At 47.3% G+C, this 20,137-nt stretch overlaps 1 protein-coding gene across 1 annotated transcript; it reads left to right on the top strand.

Moving 5' to 3' along the window:
* The first annotated feature begins 9,716 nt into the window (after positions 1–9,716).
* Positions 9,717–16,661, top strand: LOC144170461 (uncharacterized). Its single transcript, XM_077700284.1, has 5 exons — positions 9,717–9,976; positions 10,877–11,007; positions 13,025–13,101; positions 15,702–15,782; positions 16,448–16,661. Exons 1-5 carry the CDS (start codon positions 9,875–9,877, stop codon positions 16,576–16,578), a joined length of 522 nt encoding a protein of 173 aa, XP_077556410.1. The 5' UTR covers positions 9,717–9,874; the 3' UTR covers positions 16,579–16,661.
* The last annotated feature ends 3,476 nt before the right edge of the window (positions 16,662–20,137 follow it).

Raw genomic sequence — 20,137 nt, 5'->3', positions numbered from 1 at the left:
GTACTCATATAAATGCTTGTGGGTGGCCCCGTCTCAGCTCAGAAAGCCGCGAGCTGTCGTCACTGCTCGGACCCGCGATAATTATAAGTTCTGGACCGGCGGGTTGGACACATTCGCCTTCCCACTGCTCCGGGGATGGGGAAGGGGGGGAAGTTGGATTGTAGGGGCATTCCCACATGATGCCGCGCACGGAAAAGAAGGGCAGTTTAGGGGTGTTGGGTAAAAGGACAGACGTGACGTAGAATGGGCGTGTTCGAAGTACGTTCGTGTTTGGCGTCTGCGCCAAAGGTGGGCGTCACAGGCATTTAGGGACGGGTGCGGTGGGGGATAGTGCAATGGCGTACGCAGGATTTTGTTGCGGCGGGGGCCGGGCCCACATAAAAAAAAAGCGAAAGAAAAATGAAAAAAAAATCCAAATAATATTAATAACAAACAAACAAAATTAATAAAGCATAACAAAACAGCAAAGACAACACAAAAAATTGCTCGTGGTTGATCTAGCCTTGAAAATCACCCCACGTCCCAAAAATTTCGGGGTATGGTTGGGGGCGGCCTTCTCGGCCACCCCTCTGCTTACGCCAGTGGGACAGTGGAGCGGTACAGAATTTCAGTGTTGCAAAGAGGAACGTGGTAGACGGAAGAGAGTACGGCCGAGTCGTCGAGTCGTCTACCCTCGACAGGAGTGACAGGGAGGAGATGTCGCAGGCAGTGCCGAGAAAATTCGAAAGTGAATGAAAATGCGTGATTACCCAGCTGTTGCAGGTAGTTAATTGCATAAATGTTCCTAAACATTCAGACGGTGTGTTGTATTTCGCACAAGTTAAGGTTCATATTACATGGCAAGGGAGAATATGGTATCAAGCGTAAGTCGCCGTTGTGAGCATAAATTTTTGTCGTAAAATAGCATACAAATACGGCGTCTTTTTTATCACCTGGCTAATGCGCGAAAAAATGGCGTCATGATGCCCGTGCTTAATCAACAGTAACACTAAGTCCCTCCCACTGCTCGCGTGAGGGGTTGGGAATGGAGGAGGGAGATATACATTTGTTGGAGAGAATATTAAAAGACAACAAGAAAATTGGGCGGCATCTTCTAATTTTCTTAGGCCGCGGGCTACCGCCACCGGTCGAGCTCTATTGGCCAAGAAATACTGGTCTTCCAGACGCGAGCTGGTCAACCATATCTCTCCCACTGCTCCGGGGTAAATCGAAGGTGTGGGTTGGGGGGGCGATAACTACAGATCCCGGGATTTTGCAGGTATTGCAGTTGTAGGTTAGGTTGACAGAGATCTGGTTCTTCGTTTGTTTGTTTTTTTGTTTTTTTGCATCGCCAGGAATTTCACATCGTCGTTTACAGGCATTTACATCATTATCATTTTACATCGTCCATGTGGTAGAATGTAACTGGGGCTTGACAGCATATACGGGGGGGGGGGGGGGGAGATTAGAGAGTGGGATAGATGCAATGTAGGTGTATTGGGTACGGGTGCGTTTGAATTGGAGTCGTCAGTGATTACTGCTTGTTATTGTATGGCGACAGTTGTCTCGCTGATTGGCAGTGTTGCACAATGTAGTAGTTGAAAGGGCCGCCACGACGTTTCTTGCAGTGGTGACCTGTGGGCGGGCCAGGACGTGCACCATATGGTTTCCGCGAAGGCCAGAGATGCCCAGGGTTCGTTATAATTGTTACGTGCTTTTGTGGGAGTCATTGGAGGAGGACCCTATGCCTAGAAATTTCTCCTGCTTCGTTTGTTCGGAAGCTGCTTGACAGTCGAGGATAATTACTTTGGTTATTGTCTGGGAGAGGGCAAGGGCTGTGAGGCGTCTCTTCCACTGGTTGAGTGTTAGGCTACTGAAGGCGTCACCCATTTCTCTTATCGTGACAAACATAACAGGCCGGTTTGAGCCTTCCATGCTCAAACGCAAAACATTCATGGGCATTCATTACATATGATGCGGTAGGGTCTGCACTAGCAATTCCGCTTTTGCAACTAATTTGCGTCCACAAATGAACTTTTTTTCATCTTATACTGCCGCCACGTCATCGGCGCATTTCATTTTCATTTCATTTATTTAAACAAACCATGTCTCGGGAGGAGAGGCAAAAGGCAGGTTAACTCTGCCTGTCGGCGGCCATCAACCCCATCAATTGCACGGGGTTCCACGTCCTGGGACACGAATTTAACTTAAAGCAAAGCTTTAGTGTTAGCACTGATGGCGGCTGTAACACGAATACGTCCTGCAGGAAATTCCACGATGATGATGATGATGATGATGATGATGATGATGATGATGATGATGATGATGATGATGATGACGATTATAATTGTGGGTGAAGTAGCAAAATTGAAACGCTTCCTTGCATAGCTTGGCCGCAGCTACGTTGCGAGCCCTCCGCTGAAGGTTGATGGGCAGCAGAGAGAGGAGGTGACGCATGCGTGCGACGGCGCGACGTAAATAGGCCTAAGGTCATGTTGTAAGGTGAACATCGACTGCCGTTTCCCACGGGCAAACGTACGACGAGAATGGCGTTGCTCTGCGTGCCGTAAGGCTGTTAGCCACAAAACGTTAACCCGAACTTCCCATTTTGAGGTTTAGGACATTAGGCCTAACGTCTCATCTTGGGGTTCAACACCTCAAACCGGCACCAAATCGAAAAATTGGCCGCGTATCTGCTCCTTTCGTTGCAAATGTCGTTAAAAGACGATAGTATTTGTAGACATTTGCCAAGGAAATGCCCCCCTTTGCTTTCTCGCTCACCTCTCATGCTGTTTCTGTTCCGTCGCGCTCATCCCAAGGTAAACACACTAAAGGTTTGCTCAAGGTGATTTGAATTCACCGCATTCCACTGTCGTTCCTCGATGCCAGCGCTGCAGTACGGCGGAGACGCGCATGAATCGAGGCGGCCTAGAACCGCGCTGCCGTGCTCCACGTGCGTTCCAAGCAGAACGTGAAACCTAGCTAGTGGAACCTTTCGTTGCTGTTGTCGCGTGACTTCTTATATGCCGCTAGGAGGTGGCGCGGGCAACAGCAGGCGGTGGTTTTCTGTAGTAGATGTAGAATATTATTTGATATCGAAGAACCAAGCATCCAGGAATTTTTTTAATAAAGGAACACTGTAAATATCCCTTATGTACTAATTTTCTGTCTTATATTTGCGTAATGTCTTGTTCTTGTTCAACAAAGTTGACAAGTATACGAACATATAAACCGGGCTTAGACGTTTCCATTTGGCTGTAAGTATATATGGCTATTGCGCACCGGGTGGCTGAATCGGGTTACAGACAGACAGACAGACAGACAGACAGACAGACAGACAGACAGACAGACAGACAGACAGACAGACAGACAGACAGACAGGCACACAGACCAAAATTTCCGGGTTTAAGTAACCCAAGAAAGACTATCGTTTTTAAAATCTGCTCACTGAACGCCAAGCAGCAGGTACCGACTGGCGCCGTACACCCCAAACCCCAACGTTGGGCCTGCAGAGTGCACACGCGATGAACATCGTTATTGTGTAGCAAATTTATACGGCGTTTTCAGGACGTGGCATCAGTTGCTGTGGGTATTTTAGAGAAGTGAGCGTACCTCCAGAGGAGCGCATACTCGCGGAGTGGGATTGGCCAACCAAAGAATACACCCAGAGAAAGCTTCGCGTTCAACCAACGTCGTCGCTAGGCGAATGGGTGCATCATTTTTTTAGTTCGCATGCAGCTTGCGTTTTATCTGAGGGTGCAAAAACAATTCCTTCAGTGCTTTGCAACCTAAACTTACTTGGTTCCTATAGTTGTGCTTCACTGCAGTATTAAACGTGAAATATCGCACAACGAATCGACTTAATATTCCGCTCACATTGCTCCTACCGCTGTCCAGCCTCCGAACTTGGCAATGTAGGGTTACACAATTTGCTAGAGATGACTTTCATGCTTCCGGGAATACCCATAAATTTAAAATCACTGGAATTCGGCCCCTTATTCATTCGACCAGCGGCTCTCGACAGGGACGTAGGGAGGGGGGGCTTATGGGTCATCAGCAAGCCCCCCCTCCCCCTCGAAATTTTGTCGTGCTGTCATGCACGGCATCCAATTGGCAACCACCTGCGCCGGAAACCATCCTAGGATTTTGTCTAGAACCCCAGGAATCATGTCAGTAAAGCGCAACTAGTCTCCCTTGGTGGCCCTTTCCTTCCTGGCATGCCTAACTCCTATGCAAGGCCTTCATCCACGGGGGTGCTCCGCGACACCACGGAGAGTCGCTGCTCGGAAGAAACTAGGAGAGATTCGCGGGCTAAACAGCACGCCTAGCTGCTTCAGTACCTCAACCAAGGCCACGGCCGTAAACCAGTGCGCTCTCGAACATCGATGATGATTATGATGATGATGATGATGATTTCTATTGGTTTCCCCTTTGTATCGGGGTGATGACATGTCATCTTACCAAAAAGGACTAATATACCTATGTTTTACACTCTTGGTTTAATACTAGCGCTGCTTAGGGCAGGCACAAAAAGCTTATTAAGCACAAAATACTTTTTGTTTTTGTTAGAGGTGGTAACTGTCTTAGGCAATATTCCCCTCTCTGCTTTTCGTCCACCAGCATTCTAATCTTCTTTTCGTCCCCTCGTCAGCCTTGAAGTTAACTTCCTCTGTGATACCCTTAAATCCTAGCGCTTCTGGAAGACGAATATTTCCTTCATGTAGATTTGGATGGATACCCTCACATTTTAACACTATGTGCCGCATAGTTTCTGTTTCTTTTCCGCAGACCACGCATACCCCATCATTTCGTGAATACTTCCCCACAAAGCTTTTAGTTCGAAGGCAACCTGCTCTAGCCTCAAAAAGCAAAGCGCTGCCCTGTGAATTATCGTAGAAATTTTCCTTTCTGGTGTTCAATTTCTCCGCCCTGTACATCTCTAACGACGTTTTAGCTTCCATTTTTTTCCCTCCATTTATTCGTTTCAACCTGCCTTGCCTCTTTTTTGGTTACCTTAGCTATTTTGGATTCTCCACTGTCCTTTCCGTATTTCATCGTTAGCCTTCTAGTCTTTCTTAACCACTGCGTGTCCACGCTTTTCAAGTATAGGTACCTAAAAACCTTAGCTGCCCACCGTCGTTGATCCATTGCTCTCAACCTCATTTCAAAGCATATTTTACTTTGTGCTTCTCTAACGTCAAACGATGCCCAGCCCATATCTCCCTGAACTGCTTCGTTAGTTGTTTTTCCATGCGCGCCTAAGGCCAAACGTCCTACCGTTCTCTGGTTCACTTCAAGGCCTGATAGAACGTCTGATTTTAACTATTTTAACTACGCATCGTCTCCCCCCCTCCCCCTCTCCCCCTTCTACATAATGCGATTACCCGCGAATTCGCTGCTGCGGCGCCGTTCATGTGGCAAAACGATCTACTGACATGGCTACAAAATGAGGTCGTTTTGCCGTATGAGCGGCGCCGCAGCAGAGAATTCACAGGACAATTCTCATTATGTATAAGGGGCTTTTTCTGTATACATGTACACTTTGTTGCCAGTGACACTTTTGTTGCCCTGATCAAAATATGATCGTCTCGTTTCTGTTCACCACAGCTGCACATTTTGGCGCATTTTCGGCATGACTCAGTTCTGTTGCAGTTACCCGCGGTACGCGACGGTTCACAAGGTGCTCCTCCGCAATATATTGGCGTAAAATACAGAGGTATTAAGATTTGTCCTAACCGTCGCATGTGAGCAAAAATGAAAAAAAAAAAAGAGAGAGATTCTTGGATGACAAAGCGACAAAAAAAAAATAAAACGTCCACCCACAATTTTGTTTCGTGCTTTGCGCGTTTATGTCGATCCGCTCCATGCTTTGTTAGTTTTAAATGAATTAGTTCTTCGTTTCCGTGTTTTTTGCTTCCGTGTTTGTTAGGCACATATAATTATATTTGTTCTACATTTCTATATTTCTTCTAAATGCTATTTCTTTTTATTTAGACGAAACAGAAAATTGTAAGCGGTGATAGCGATTCTGCCACAATTCTAGCAACATATGAATAAATTTTGTTATGAAATATTTGATTTTCCTTGTTCTTGACAGTCAATAGTTTTGTATTTTCAGTTAATAGTTATAAATTTCAGTTTTGTATATTAGCAGTTATTAGTTATGTATTTATTACACATATTTTATTCCCTTGAAAAATCACATGGAGGAGGTCTAGGTGTAATATCAGCCCCCCCCCCCCTGGCTCTCAAATAGAGACACGCAAGGTTTTCGTAAAGCATTCTTCTACCCTCTCTGTGGCCTGCAATGTGCAATGCACCCCCAACTTTTCCCATCGCTTTTTTTTTTTTAATCTCACACTGCACGTGCATTGATGAGCTTCACGTCAAAAGAAATCTCCTCTACGTAAGTGAGAGTCGACAAAGTTTCCGCATATTTAAATGAACGAAAATGCTCGAAGATAAGGAATGCCAGTCGAGCAGGCGGATATAGTAGCAGTGTGGTTTACTTGTGTACGTTGACGTTTGCACTACTAAGAAACGGTTCCAGTCTCAAATGGGAATTCTCGTTGCCGGCCCGGTACAATAGGTAGTGATCGGTACAATCGACATTTTTTGGTATGGCCAGGAGTTTTTATGCAAGCATTCGCAGGCCCCACTGCGAGCGGAGCGAAGCTGGCGTTTTTGGGCATTATATTAGCCCCACCTGACGGAGCGCGCCGTCCCTACACGGCAATATTTTTGGCACATCCGACATGTACCCGACTCCTATTGTCGCCGGCCGGCGACTGCGATGGGCAGGGCGCTATCTATAAAGCCGGGCGTGGTGGGAACTTGGCGAGGAAAAATTGTTTTCTTGAAGAAACACACTCCTAAAAAAATATTGCCGTGTTTGGAGCCCCGAACCTGCTCATGTGCTATGAGGCACACCGCATATTGCAACTGGCAATCCGGCAGAGCGATTTAGACCACCTGGGGACCTTTAATGTGCGTCTCAATCTGGGCGCATGCAAGTTTTCGTTTTTCGTCTACATCAGAAAAACGGCAGCCCGGTGCTGTGATGGAACCCGCATCCTTTAAACAGCCAACGACTCAGCAGACATCGAGCAGCTCTTGTGGGTCACACTTGTCGAGTATTGCACTTTCCAGGTTTGCTACTTTTTGAACAAAATTATTAAATGCAACAAGTATGTATATTTTGGTTGTTGCACATCGGCGTTGCGCAGTGTAGCAATCTTGCGCCCCGATTTTCCCTACACATTCGCAGCGAGGGAAGGGCAAAGTCGACGTTTCGTATCACCCGCAGGCTGTCGAGTATAAGACATTTCGTTTTTTCAGCCTCGCACTCTGCTGGCGCTACCAGCAGTAGCATACTTTTCAACGTAGGTTCGCATGCCTTTTCTCTCGTTGTGACGACGAAGAGAGCGTTGATAGTGTGACTGATCTGAAGGTGAAACTGCGTGAGCAGGAAAAAAGGTGATGGTGCGCGAAAGAGAAAAGCCCCGAATGACGTCGGCCGCGCATTATCAACACCGGAGGGTGGAACCGTTTCATCGTGAACAGGTCACCTTTATGTTTATTTTTTCGATTTAGTTCCGGTTCGGGTTCAGCAATCTGAAAAAAATAACGGTTCGGGTTCGGGTTCAGTTTCGGCAAAAATATCGGTTCAGTTCCGGTTTGACACCATGCGTCTGATATACATGAAACAACGCTTAAAAGAATTCCAAGCGGACCGCCGCCACGTACGCAACCAGACGGTCACATCGCAGTATCGGAGTAAACAAACATAATTCGACTGCGAAGCGTATTCGCGATGTCAATTGCTACATACAAAATCGCACGTCTTGTCTGTTTCTTGCGCTGTCTTCTTCTTGAGAACCTTCTCCTTGAAAGTATGAACCCACTTAGCAAGTAGCGTGTGTTACTGCCATACTACCACATGCATTAGATCTTGGACAGCCACGAATCCACATCGTGCGAACGCGGGATAAATATCGACTCTCGGCGATATCGGGTTTACGCTCCTGCGTTTCCCCGCGTTGCACGTCGGATGCAACCAGTATGACGAAATAACTTGCTCAAGAATAGTAAAGTCAAGTGATTACAGCAAAAATACGTTATGCAGAAATTCAGAGGATTGTCTACTAATGCGTAGCATTCTTATGCCGCTTGTATTGATGTGAGTTCTTTAGAGCCAAATTTTTGGCTTTTCTAAATCCTGTCCGACCAAATATCTCCATTTACGCTATTATAACGATTACAGGTGAAGCTTTCGCGAAATCTGCATTGTTGTGGAAATGCAGGGCGTTAGACGGTTTGCCATTTTCCGTAATTTCCTTATATTTTTCTTATTTTCTTAGTGTTTCAAACTTTCGTTTGACCAATTATCTCCATTTACGCTATTATAACGATCCCAAGTTGAACTTCCGCGATATCTGCATTTTAAATGCACAGCATTTCAGTAACTCACGATGTCACCCGCGTTGACGTCCGTAATCGTAGACCGCACCCCTCCCCCTACACTATATATAAAAAAAATACTATCCGGCGCCTGGTTTCGATCCCTCGACCCTGCGGGCGGAACACAATGTACATGGTGCTCTACCCACTGCGCCACAAAGCCGACACAGAATGGGAGGCTACGAACGCGCCTTATATCCTTGACTCATTCAAACTACGCCAAGAAACTGCTGATACAACGCATTCACTACCACCAACTCCCCAAACACTAAACGTTAACGCAATACACCCACCCTCTATGCGACGCATTTACTCGAGTCCCCCTCGCGGGGAGATGGGCCCAATTTCTTTGTAAAAATGCAGGGCGTTCCACGGTCCTGGCTCTGGGGGTGCTCGGCAAATAATGCTACGCATTAAAAACACGAATATCCGGCTCCCAACGTCCGGTGTATAATTGCCACGAGTGTACCATTTGGATTCTGCATGAGATAGTTCTGCCCACTTAAATGCAACATTTCGTCCATCCTTCCCCCTCCCACCCGCCCTAACACACAGACACACACACTACATATGCGTATTTCCCCTTCGCTTGTAAGATGTCCAAATGAGTCTGAGAGAGTGGAGAGTTCCACATGAAGGTAGAAAAACTTGCGCCGCTGTTCTCTGACGGTGTTCAAAACGTCGAGTGGAGCTTTGCCGCGCGGTTTAATTCGACGACAGGCTGCCGCACACAAACGCAGCCATGCACACACAAACGAAGAGTAAGCACCCTCTGTTCTTCCGCCGCACTTCGTCGCAAATTAGATGTTCGTTTTGTTTGCACAGATTTGAGCGGGGGCGGCTCAATGTTGATTTTCGTGACTGCTCAGAATACGCCGGCAGACTGCAAATCGCAAAGCGCTTAAACATACAGCGTTCCCCGGGGTAAAACAAAGCTTTCAAACGAGGCTGCGTCGTGCGCCACGTATATCCACCGTCTCATTCATGAGCCATTCTCTTTCTTTCATGTCACATCCTGTGCCACTTGTTGTCAGCCTTGCCCGGAGCGTGCATGTTTGCAGAGTGAAGGATACGATGAAGGAGAACTATACGTCGCCGCAGTTTCACGTGTCGGAAGTAGCACACGCCACTCGACAAGCAAGGTCAACGCATTAGGGCTCCAATCTACAAGTCAAAGGGCTCCACCCGCCAAGTGAGACAACAGGCAGCTCATTGTGTAAACGTACGTTCGAGCACGGTGGCTGGACGGCGCGAGTTTGGCCAGCTTGCAGGCGCGATAATTTGTCGGTTCGGGTCTCGGTCGGTGCCAGCATGCGATCGGACGCGAAGAAAATCTGCTATAAAAAAGTACGTGCGCGGTGCGCCTAATACTGAGACGTCCGCGAAGGTTTCCTCTGTTTGGTTCTTGCCGAGGAAGTCGGAGGAGCACAAGACAATGGGGCTCGCTGCAGTCAGCTTAGGTGTAGCGGCCTGCATCTGTCTTCACGGGGCGTCCGCGCAGAAAACGATCCTCATGGAAAACTTTGACCCCGCGCAGGTATTCACTTTCATTCGTACATTTATTGCACCGCGTCAGGGTGTACGTTCGCGTTGAATACAACTCGTGGCAAATGTGAACAACAAAAAAAGAACATAAACGACAACGTTGGCGTTGTTAGAACCGGCAGGTCAACGGACACCCAAGATCAGAAGTTTACGCAACACGAAAGCAGCAATTTCGAGTTATTTCTCTGCCGCACGGCAGCCCGGAGTACTATGTGCCATAGTTTTCATTATTTCATCACTTTTCCGACATCTCGCATGCATTCGACAGTTTTTCAGGCTGCTATGAAAAGAGAAATAACCTAAAATTGCCGTTTCCATGGTCCGTAAACTTTGCTTGTGGCTGTACTTGTGGATGAGAACAGATAGCATTAACTTGTTCCTGCGTATAAAATGTTTGATAGAGTTTCGAAAAAAAGAATAATTATCATTCAGGTGGTTTCGTTAACGCTATTGACAAGACAAGGTGGCTGCTTTAGGGTGGTAAGAGATCGTGCCGAAATTGTGCTGGTTATCGATGCGAAGAGGCAAGTATTGTAGCCATGGAATCAGTTCATCGAGCTAGGCCGTATGGTGGTATAATATCTGGAGAGTGGCTACGCGGGACTGTTCCAGGCTGCACTATATATTCCCCGTTGGTCGTCTTCCCCACGGCGCTCCAGAATAACCACTTGAAGTAACCAAATGTGCAAATTCAGTGTCCTTATTCGTGAACACTCTCATTAAAAAACGAAGGTTCACATCAATAGGCAGGGGAAAAATTACAAGGGGGCCCAGTAATGCTTCAAGCATTGAAAAAAAAAAAAAAAGAACAGAAACTCGGGAAGGGGGCACGGCGCTACATGATGGCAGTTACTGATAACGTTCCTTTAATTATTTCGCATGTCACGTGGAGGCGGAGGGCCTCTGGTACGTAGTTCAAAGGTCTGCCGGTCTGTACAACGACTCGGTCACCTGTTCCACTTACATCGTGAAGCACACCGAAGGAAAAATCTACGAGGTAACACTCGACTTCATGGGCAAGGAGTAAGTATACACATTACGCGGATCATTCGCAGCCATAACAGGGAAGAAAATTGAACGAGGAAAGAGTTAGCGGTCCTTCGCGCCCTGTTGAGCAATATGGCAGTGACATTTCATCTCACGACTCAGAAACGTGGCTTGAGAAACGGAACCCTGATTACGCTTCTCACCTGGGACGGAGGCGCATTCGCACAGGCACACCTCAGCATATTCGACAAGTTCCGTCAGCAATAGTACTTCCACCACTAACAGGAACATCAAGACAACAAACGTCCTTGCTTTACTTGACAGCACTCGCTTTTATTAAGACCCAAAACTCGCAAACACACACACACACACACACACACACACACACACACACACACACACACACACACACACACACACACACACACACACACACACACACACACACACACACACACACACACGCACGCACACACACACACACACACACACACACGCACGCACGCACACACGCACGCACGCACGCACGCACGCACGCACGCACACACACACACAAATATTGACACATCTTCAAACTTCCCGCTGCACAATGTCGACAGCTAGCGACGTCGTTGGCGAGTTGCCAAAAAAGTGCGAGGTCCCCCCGAGGCTTTGCTCAGAAGATGAGAAGCATATATTATGACTAATAATTCGCTTATAAAGACACCTGCCTTGAGGGATCGTTAGTGTCGTATGATAAAACAAATTGTGTGATGTGACTGTGGGAGTTTGTGTTCACGGGTTTGAACTCGCGTCGAAGAATCCTTGTTCTAAGCGAACTGGGAAGCATGGGCAAATAGAGTGAAGCCGAAAACGGGGAAACGGCCCTAGACAAATGTCCACTGCCTCACTCAGCGGCACAGCAGTCACCTGCAAGTCAAGGGGCTCTGCGTGGCGCACGGCGGGGACCGCAATACCGGCATATCCCTTCGGCAATTGGACAGTGATGCTACCTAATTCACAATTCATAAGAGGGGCTCAGGCGCCCCCGGGAGTTTTTGTCGTCGCTGCTGTTCTGAGAAGGTATTGTTAGCGCTTCACGTAACAGTCGTTCCGAAGTCTCGGCAAAATTGTTTGTCTCGTGCAGCATAGCAAAACTGGCTCCACGGTTAATCGTATATGCCGCGCTGTTTGCGCCAATGCCAGCGGTGTGCAAAAAGCGACTGCGGGCAATAGCTTCAGTTGGCCGAATTGCACCCGCTGTTATGGCAATCTTCGCGTTTTTTTAGGGCAGTTACGTTTGACACATTATAGCTTGTATTCATGAGCGAGGCACGCATGCAGGCAACCATGTGAGTGCGCTGTTACTGGTTACGTCGGGCTCCGTGGGATGGCGCTTTTTGTGCTCTGTGCTCAGCACATGCTTTGTGTTGGATGTTCCAACCTCTACCCCACCGAACGGAAAGTAATGCCTCGAGTCCAATGTGAGTGCGATTAATAACATCTCTGTTGACACCACCGTTGAGAATCGGGTTGAAACGGAGGAGACGACGCACGCCGGTGTTTTTTTTTTTAATTATTATTATTCGGCGTGGCACAAGCTCAGCGTGGCTCAGCGGCCATGTCTGTGGCCGCTTCCAGTGTTTCCAAGCGAAGGAATTGGCAGCTAAACTTTTCAATGAATGCCACCTATACCCCACCGCTTTAGATCCCCCAAAAGAGTTGGTTCAGAAAAACCAACTCCTTCCCGGCGGTTGTTTCCGCGTGATATAAGTCCCCTTTACAAAATAACCGTTTGCGGTGTCCGCACTGCTTACTTCTTTTGCGCGTGGATTTGAAGTTCTTTGTAGAAAAGGCACGAGATAGACAAAACATGGGCATTTTGTATTGTGTCTTTCTGATATAAAGTCCTGGTAGATAGTGCACGGGACAGACAGTGTGTGGGCCTTCTGCACCCGATCTTTCTGATTTAAAGTCCCTCTCACTGCCTGTTCCGTGCTCTCTGTCTCTGTACACGATCCGCCTCGCGCTTCTACGAGCATTATCTATTCACTGGTGTTTACATTCTTTGCAGCAACAAGAAAATACATAAGGTGTTTGTCGTTGAAGACGATTCGGACCACCCAGCCCAGTACTTTTTCAAAGACCAAGGTAAGACCTGCACCTGCAGGTCGCGGGCTTACTAAATACATGGCAATACTAGAAGCCTCTTTTGTAAATAAACGTTCCCTTCGAGGCATCCACCCACTGTGCAATAGTGGTGAGAGCAGGTGCATTTTATTAGCACTTTATTGGCAGCCGCGTGGTTTAGCTTCACCACAATGGACTCGATTGACCTATCCATGCCCCCAACACAGCAAACACGGCGAATGACAGCAACGTGCATGCCATTTCATTCCAAAATGCGACTTGCGTTGTGACCCTACGCAGGCAGACCGTCATGCTTGCATTTCGTAATGCGCCCCAGCGCAGAGCGAATTTTTGAGTCATAACGTGTGCTCGGCATCGTCAATCGCCAAAATTTGGTTGTTGGCTGCAATGATTGGTAAACTCAGTGCGCCGCGGTGAAGCTGAACCATACGATTGCCAGAAAAATCTCTGTCACAAAAAAATTCCAAAAAATTGTCTACTAACGCGCAAAATTAACATTCTCACTCAGATCTCTTCACTGTAAGTTATTTATATCCATATTTGGCTGTGAGTACCCAGAAACGTGGAGTTATGTTCCAGTTTTATTGTTTTCCTTTGTTGTTGTTTTTTCTCGCCAATGATACAAACTTTTACACTGTTAAAGAAATTAAGTGACTTAACTTCGAGGAATATGTATTTCTGCGCGGATGCAGGGCATAGGGCACGGTTGGTTCTTTTTCACAATTCCTTAAGTGGGGCTACGGGTGCAGAATCGTAGCCTTCATCTGCAGCATCTATCCATAGCATGTACTGTTTATGTAACCAAGTATCGTGTGGGCAAATTATTAAACTATGCGAGCCAAAGTTCAGGTGAAAATCGCAATGCCAAACCTTACATAAAATGCAGATTTGGTTCGAGTTCTTATGATTTGTTGGTTTTGTTCGCTCATAGGAAAAGAAAGAATATACCTAGCGTTTCATGCACCTTGCCCTGCTCACGCGTACTAACATAATTTAAAACATTTCAGATATTTTAATAGCTTTTTTTAAGCCAGACCACAATCATCGAAACAAAACATCTAGTCAGAAACGAAGGCTTTTTAACGGTAGAGCCGTTTATGCCGACACAAATTCGTCTGGCGTAGACAGAAAACCCCGTAGCCTAAAAAAATGTTTAGTGAGGTCGCAGGAAACTAACCCGAATCGAATCGAACCCGAATCGAATCGAATCGTGAAACCGGCAACCTAACCACTGGGCCACCCATAGGCCTTGCATGTACGAGTTAGCAGCGGTGGGGTAACATGTTCATCCAATGGGAAAAAAAAAAAAAAAAAAAACACCTCCCGTGGTCGGAACCGAACCTGGCTCCCCCGCGTTATGAAACCGGCGTCTATCCGATTGAGCTATCACCGCAATTACCTTAAGTTCGTAGCGCGGGCGTTTGCTTTGGATTTGGCCGCGGGTTCTAGCGCGTGCTAACGCGGTCACCTGACAGAGATGTGAAAGCCTGCGGACGAAACGATGCAGCCCTGCCAGTCATGGAGAACTTTCAGCGGCAAGTTCAGAAATAACTTTGAGGTGATGACATCTGGAGCGGATACTTGGTGCTTTACCGAACAACTTGAAAGCAAACTTAGGTCGGCTCAACGGGCCATAAAACGAATAATGATCGGAGTTTCCGGATGAGAGTACAAACTATAGAGTAGAATATATCATAGCTTAAATAAAGAGAAAGAAATGGACTTGGGCTGGCCACGTAATTAGGCAAAATGACATTCGGTGGACTACTAGGGTGACATAGTGGACACCGAGAGACGTGTCTAGAAAAAGAGGAAGGCCAGTTACTCGATGTAGGGACAAAGTAAGGGAATTCGGAGGCAAAGAATGAACTCAAGCAGTGCGGGACAGAAGCGGTTGGAGCTCGATGGGAGAGGCCTTCGTCTTGCAGTGGACCTAGCGGGATGCTGATGATGATGGTGAGCAAGAGCCGGGTCTCTGACAAAGGGAGAGGGGTTGTCTGCTGTGCTGTTTCTCCAGCCTTGCACCAAGCTGCGCCTTTTTTATTTTGGATTCAAATGGCATGAATGTAAACTACGAATGTATTTGAGGATGACACACACACATACACGCACGCACACGCACACACACGCACGCACGCACCTTTCCGTAGCTGCCGACGCACTATGTCCTTACACGTGTATACGAACCACCCCAGCTCACTTGAATGAAAAATACTGCAGATTGGTGAGGCCGTTCTTTATAGTCGCGAGCACATCCAACCTATTGTATACCTGATACTACTTTGAAGCAGGGGTAGCGGTTTTTCTGTCTTCTGTGCGCAGTGAAATGCGCGAGCTAAAGCATGAGAAAAATATATTGCACCTTCACAAACACATTTCCCGTTTCACCTACGCGGCAGTTGCTGGCGTTCAAATTAATGTTATTGCGTGCTTTCCCGTTTCTTGATGAATATATAGGCGGTTTGCTCAAGTTACATTTCCCTCTTTTTTGTCGCGTGACGACGTATTTCTATCTGGCAGGTACGAAAACAAACACATTCTACCGGGTGATAGCATGGAAATATGCCCGAAGGTTAAAATCTCCTTGCCTTCTGTTCCAGACAAACATGCTGTGGCGGTGCGTGTCCTTGGAACAGATTATAAGAACTGGAACGTCTGTTTCGGCTATGTAAACAATGGCGGTAAGTTCGCAAAAGCCCCGGATGTTTCGCGTTCATCTGTGCCTCATGACTGTCCTGACGCAAGCAGATCTGGCTTTACGAGAGAGAGAATTCTTTGTTTTGGCCTGAGAGTTGCGGAATTCATGTACAAAGACCGAATTCGCTCTACAGAAGAAGTTGGCCAACGACTGCGTTTGTCTCTAATGTGAGATTCGACTGCAGCTGTTGTTTTTATTGTGATGGTGCTAATTTTATTGCGACGATAAATTGCTTCAAGTTAATCCGGAACGAAAGGCAATCCCGCCGAAAATCGAAACAGGTTGCCGAGTAAACGCTACTGAAACGCCGCATACTCAACTGAGAAATTCCTGTAATCCGTTCATGACCCAAAAGAGCACCTCTAAGCGATGCATCACAGCTGCATGCCTGCAGTACTTACGAGACATTGGAAATCGCAGAACCACCCTCATCAACCCTACAAGATTCAGCCGTCGTGACCATGTCCGCAAGTGTTTTTTTTTTCTCCTTACCGAAGTGAATGCCTGCATAACCAGACCATTGTGTGCCGCTTCGTCTTGTACCTTTGTCGAGCAAGAGCAGTGAAAATCATGGCCTCCATTTCGCGGCTTTTAATGGCATCATTGGTCGGATACGTGTCTTCGTTACTTGATATAAAAATGTTTCAGCGCCCGTGTACGGAATCGCATCTCGGACGCCCGTGCTGGACCCCAAGTTCATGGACGAGATCAACGAGATATTGAAGAAGAACGAACTGACCGGAACTATGGAAAAGTGCCCGCCGCACCAGCAAGTGTGAACCGCGGTTCATTTTCTCAGACCGATTCATCTGGAAAATCGCTAATAAAAACACGCGCTTTGCAGAAACGCTTTCGAAAGTAATGAAGGTGTCGGGTAACAATTGTGCTATTATAGTTAGTTTCAAATTATTTTGTTCCCTGTACTCAAATCCTATACAGTCAAATGGCCCTTTTGATCATCATTTGTGACTCTACTTCACGACTAAAAAATGAAAAATAAAGAACATGACTTCGTGCATTGTCAAATTGAGCATCGTAACGCGTCTTTCGTAGCAGAACACGCAGCAATAAATTTATCGTAGGTCTACCTTCAGACTAAAAGAAAAACACGAGACGCCGTTAGTGTTGCTGTAAGCAACGTTTTATCACTTTTGGCCCAGGTTAACGAGCAGAGAGATCGTACAAGTGGTTTCCCAGCCCTTCATCATAAATAAATTCACATGATTGCTGGCCATCGGGTGGTGCAACAAATGTTGTCGACTTCCCGTGTCACCTTTGCGGTCACGCAAGTCATCGAGTATAGCAATCCTCGTTTCTGCTAATCCACCAACGGCCTCAACCAATTTCGGGAAAGCCTCGGCTGCTGCGGCATGCCCGTGACACATGCGCTTCGGGAACGCCGCAGCGCTAGAGGGCGCCACAGTCCGCGATGACCACTTTTTCAGCCGGCTTGCCGCTGATGGTGCCGTAAGAGGCCAAGGTCTTGACCACAGACATGCCCTTGAGGACCCTGCCGAAAACGACGTGCCTGCCATCCATGAAGGGGGCCCTGGAACACAGGACAGTAGTGCGTGAAAGTGGCGGCCAATGAAGGTGAGGGGAGAACAGCTGCTTTGCTACACCTACATCTCCCCGCTCCTGGCCTTGTCCAAGAAGATTCTCCTCCCTTCCCCAACCCCGCGAGGTTAGAAATGATCTGGTCCTGGCCTCGGCTCACCCTACTAGTGGTGCTCACCCCGCTAGCACGGTGCACCTTATACGTCCAGCTGCTGCACGCTCGGCTCATGTAGTTCACATGCATTATACGGATACAACAGCAACAACGCACACATAGAGTACACAAAAATAGCTTCCGCATTATCTAAGAGACGTTAGTGATAGCCAGTATAAGCGACTAATATAAAAAGCCATATGACGGCTGGCCACGTTCAAACCGAGGGCAGCCCAATCCTGAACAATAGGTCGGAAGTACGGATGTCGTCGTAACGTTCGTCCCAGCGGCTCCATAACAAGTGTTGCATGCACATGGCATTCTCATCGACGTTCTTTTTTTAAAGACGATAGTCTTTCTTGGGCTCCTTAAACCCAGAAATTTTGGTCTGTCTGTATGTCTGTATGTCTGTCCGTCTGTCTGTCTGTGACTCGATTCAGCCACCCGGCCAAAGCAAAACAATGCCTGCCCATTAGTCTTATATAGTCACAGCTAAATCTACCCGTCTATGTCCGGTGTAAGGTTCATACTTGTCAACATTGTTGAAGAAGAACAAGACATTACGCAAATATGAGACAGCAAATCAATACAGAAGTGATATTTGCAGTGTTCCTTTATAAAAAAATCAAACATGCTTGCTTTTGCGAAATTAAATACTTCATCAACTGCAGAAAAAGAATTCACTTCGCCGTCGCCTACTGTCGCCCGCGCCACTATAGCTTCTTGCGCCATTTTAAGAAATCAACCGGCAACAGTTACGCAAGGTTCCACTAGATAGGTTCCACGTCCTGCTTGCAACGCACGTGGAGTAGGGAAACGCGGTTCTATAAACGTTGAAGTAGGGCGCCTCGATTAACGCGCGTCTCCGCCGTACAGCAGCGTTCGCATCGAGACACCCGGTTTGGAGCAGTGGAACGCGGGAAATTTAAAATGATTTAAGCAAACCTTTGGCCTCTTTACCTTGGGAGGAGCGCGACGCAAGAGGAACAACATGAGAGGTGAGCGGCAAAGCGAAGGGAGGCATTTACTTCGCAATAGCCGATAAAGACTATCGTCTTTTGACGACATTTGCAACGAAAGGAGCAGATACGCGGCCAATTTTTTTTTTTTTACAGTTCATGTGGTCACCTCATTATGGGTTGCCTGCGAAGGCGGTTCTCGTACTCTGAAGAGACCGCCCAAAACAGCGTAAGTGCGCCAATTGCACGAAAAAAAAAAAAACGGTTATCCACCAGCAAAGTTCCACCGGTGATCCACCACCGAAAGAAAAATTGGGTTTTAAAAGCTGTTTGTGTGAGGGAAATGGGCTCGTATATGCTTGCTTTGCTGCATACGATGTCAAAAGACGATAACGCCTCTGCCGCTTCCGTCAGGTAACGCGCCTTTCCCTCCCTTTCCTATACTTCTCCCCGGCTCCCAAACCCACACCTTGGCCCTTTCGCTCGACACTTCTCCCCAATCCCACCTCTCTGATTCTCCCTCTCGCGGTCCTCTCCTCCCAACTTCCTCCCCCCTTCATAAATTCGCCCTCCGCACCCTAACCAACATATCAATCGTCGATGACCCCTTGTACTGACTGCCCCTCTTACTCCCTCATTTCTGCAGCCCCCTCTCATCCTTTTGCCCCCTGCTCTCCTCCTCATTGTACTTGCCACGCTCCATTCTTCACTACCTCCCCTCTTCCTTCCTTCACTTCTCTCCCTCATTATACTTCATCCCCTTTTTCCTCACTCTACCACTTCCTCTACGTCTCCGTCCCCGCAAGTCCTTGCTCCCTTTTTTTGCACTTCCCTGTTTGCCCCCCCCCCTAACCTTCCCGTATTTTCCTCTCCCCTCTTTTCCTGTTCTCCTCTCTTTCTCCTGCACTCATATCCCCTATTGCAGCCCGTTTAACTGCCCCTCACACGGATCACGCCAGCCGCGTTCCTTAATCCTGGACACGCTGTAAAGAAAACGTCCGCAAAACACACACTGAAAAGGTGGCGCGTATACATTGGCTAATGTGTACTGCTTCTATGGAAAAAGTCGTGGCAAAGGTCGTGGGTTCCATGCACTGCTTCAGCAACTACTTTTGTAATGAAGTCGGACTAGAAAAACGCCGTCTAGGCGATGTTTTGATGGACGCGAGAAAACAGAGAAAACACCGCAGGCAGTGCTCATCGGAATTCTTTTTAGTCCACGGAAATGGCTTCGGCGAATTAAACCACGAACTCAGACTTGAAACAATCCACCTTCGTAGCTTAACCACAATAAAATGTTCACGACCGGCTGATCATAACCAGTATGCGGTGATAACTGGTAGCAATTTCTGGTGTTGAACAATTATCAAAAACAATTAGAGTTGTATAGAATCGCTTATTTTCGCATCATAGGGGGCAGGTGATGGTTAAATGATGGTTACTTTCTCAGCCTTTCTCTCCCCGAGTAGGCCATTGAGGTAAAGCCGGCGTTACTAATTCTCCGTATGTCAATACCAAGACGTATGAATTCTCGATATTATTAGCTTTCACGGGCATGTGGTAACAAATAGCGCAGAACGCTTCGCCAAAGCGCCATTCGTGCACGGGTATTATCTGCGAGAGAAAAGATACTTGCTTCCTGAGCAGGATGAAGAACTGCGATCCGTT

The sequence above is a fragment of the Haemaphysalis longicornis genome, unplaced genomic scaffold (assembly GCF_048455015.1).
Source record: "Haemaphysalis longicornis isolate Haplotype H1 unplaced genomic scaffold, Haemaphysalis longicornis Haplotype H1 scaffold_2, whole genome shotgun sequence".
Classification (NCBI taxonomy): Eukaryota; Metazoa; Arthropoda; class Arachnida; order Ixodida; family Ixodidae; genus Haemaphysalis; species Haemaphysalis longicornis.
The sequence above is the reverse complement of the archived record's forward strand: the minus strand, read 5'-3'. Positions and strand labels throughout refer to the sequence as shown.

Bases quoted from the DNA above. Each gene is read 5' to 3' on its own strand.
- LOC144170461 (XM_077700284.1), top strand. From the start codon at position 9,875: ATGGGGCTCGCTGCAGTCAGCTTAGGTGTAGCGGCCTGCATCTGTCTT. The intron at 13,102-15,701 runs GTAAGACCTGCA...CTTCTGTTCCAG, and splicing joins GTACTTTTTCAAAGACCAAG to ACAAACATGCTGTGGCGGTG. The intron at 15,783-16,447 runs GTAAGTTCGCAA...AAAATGTTTCAG, and splicing joins CGGCTATGTAAACAATGGCG to CGCCCGTGTACGGAATCGCA.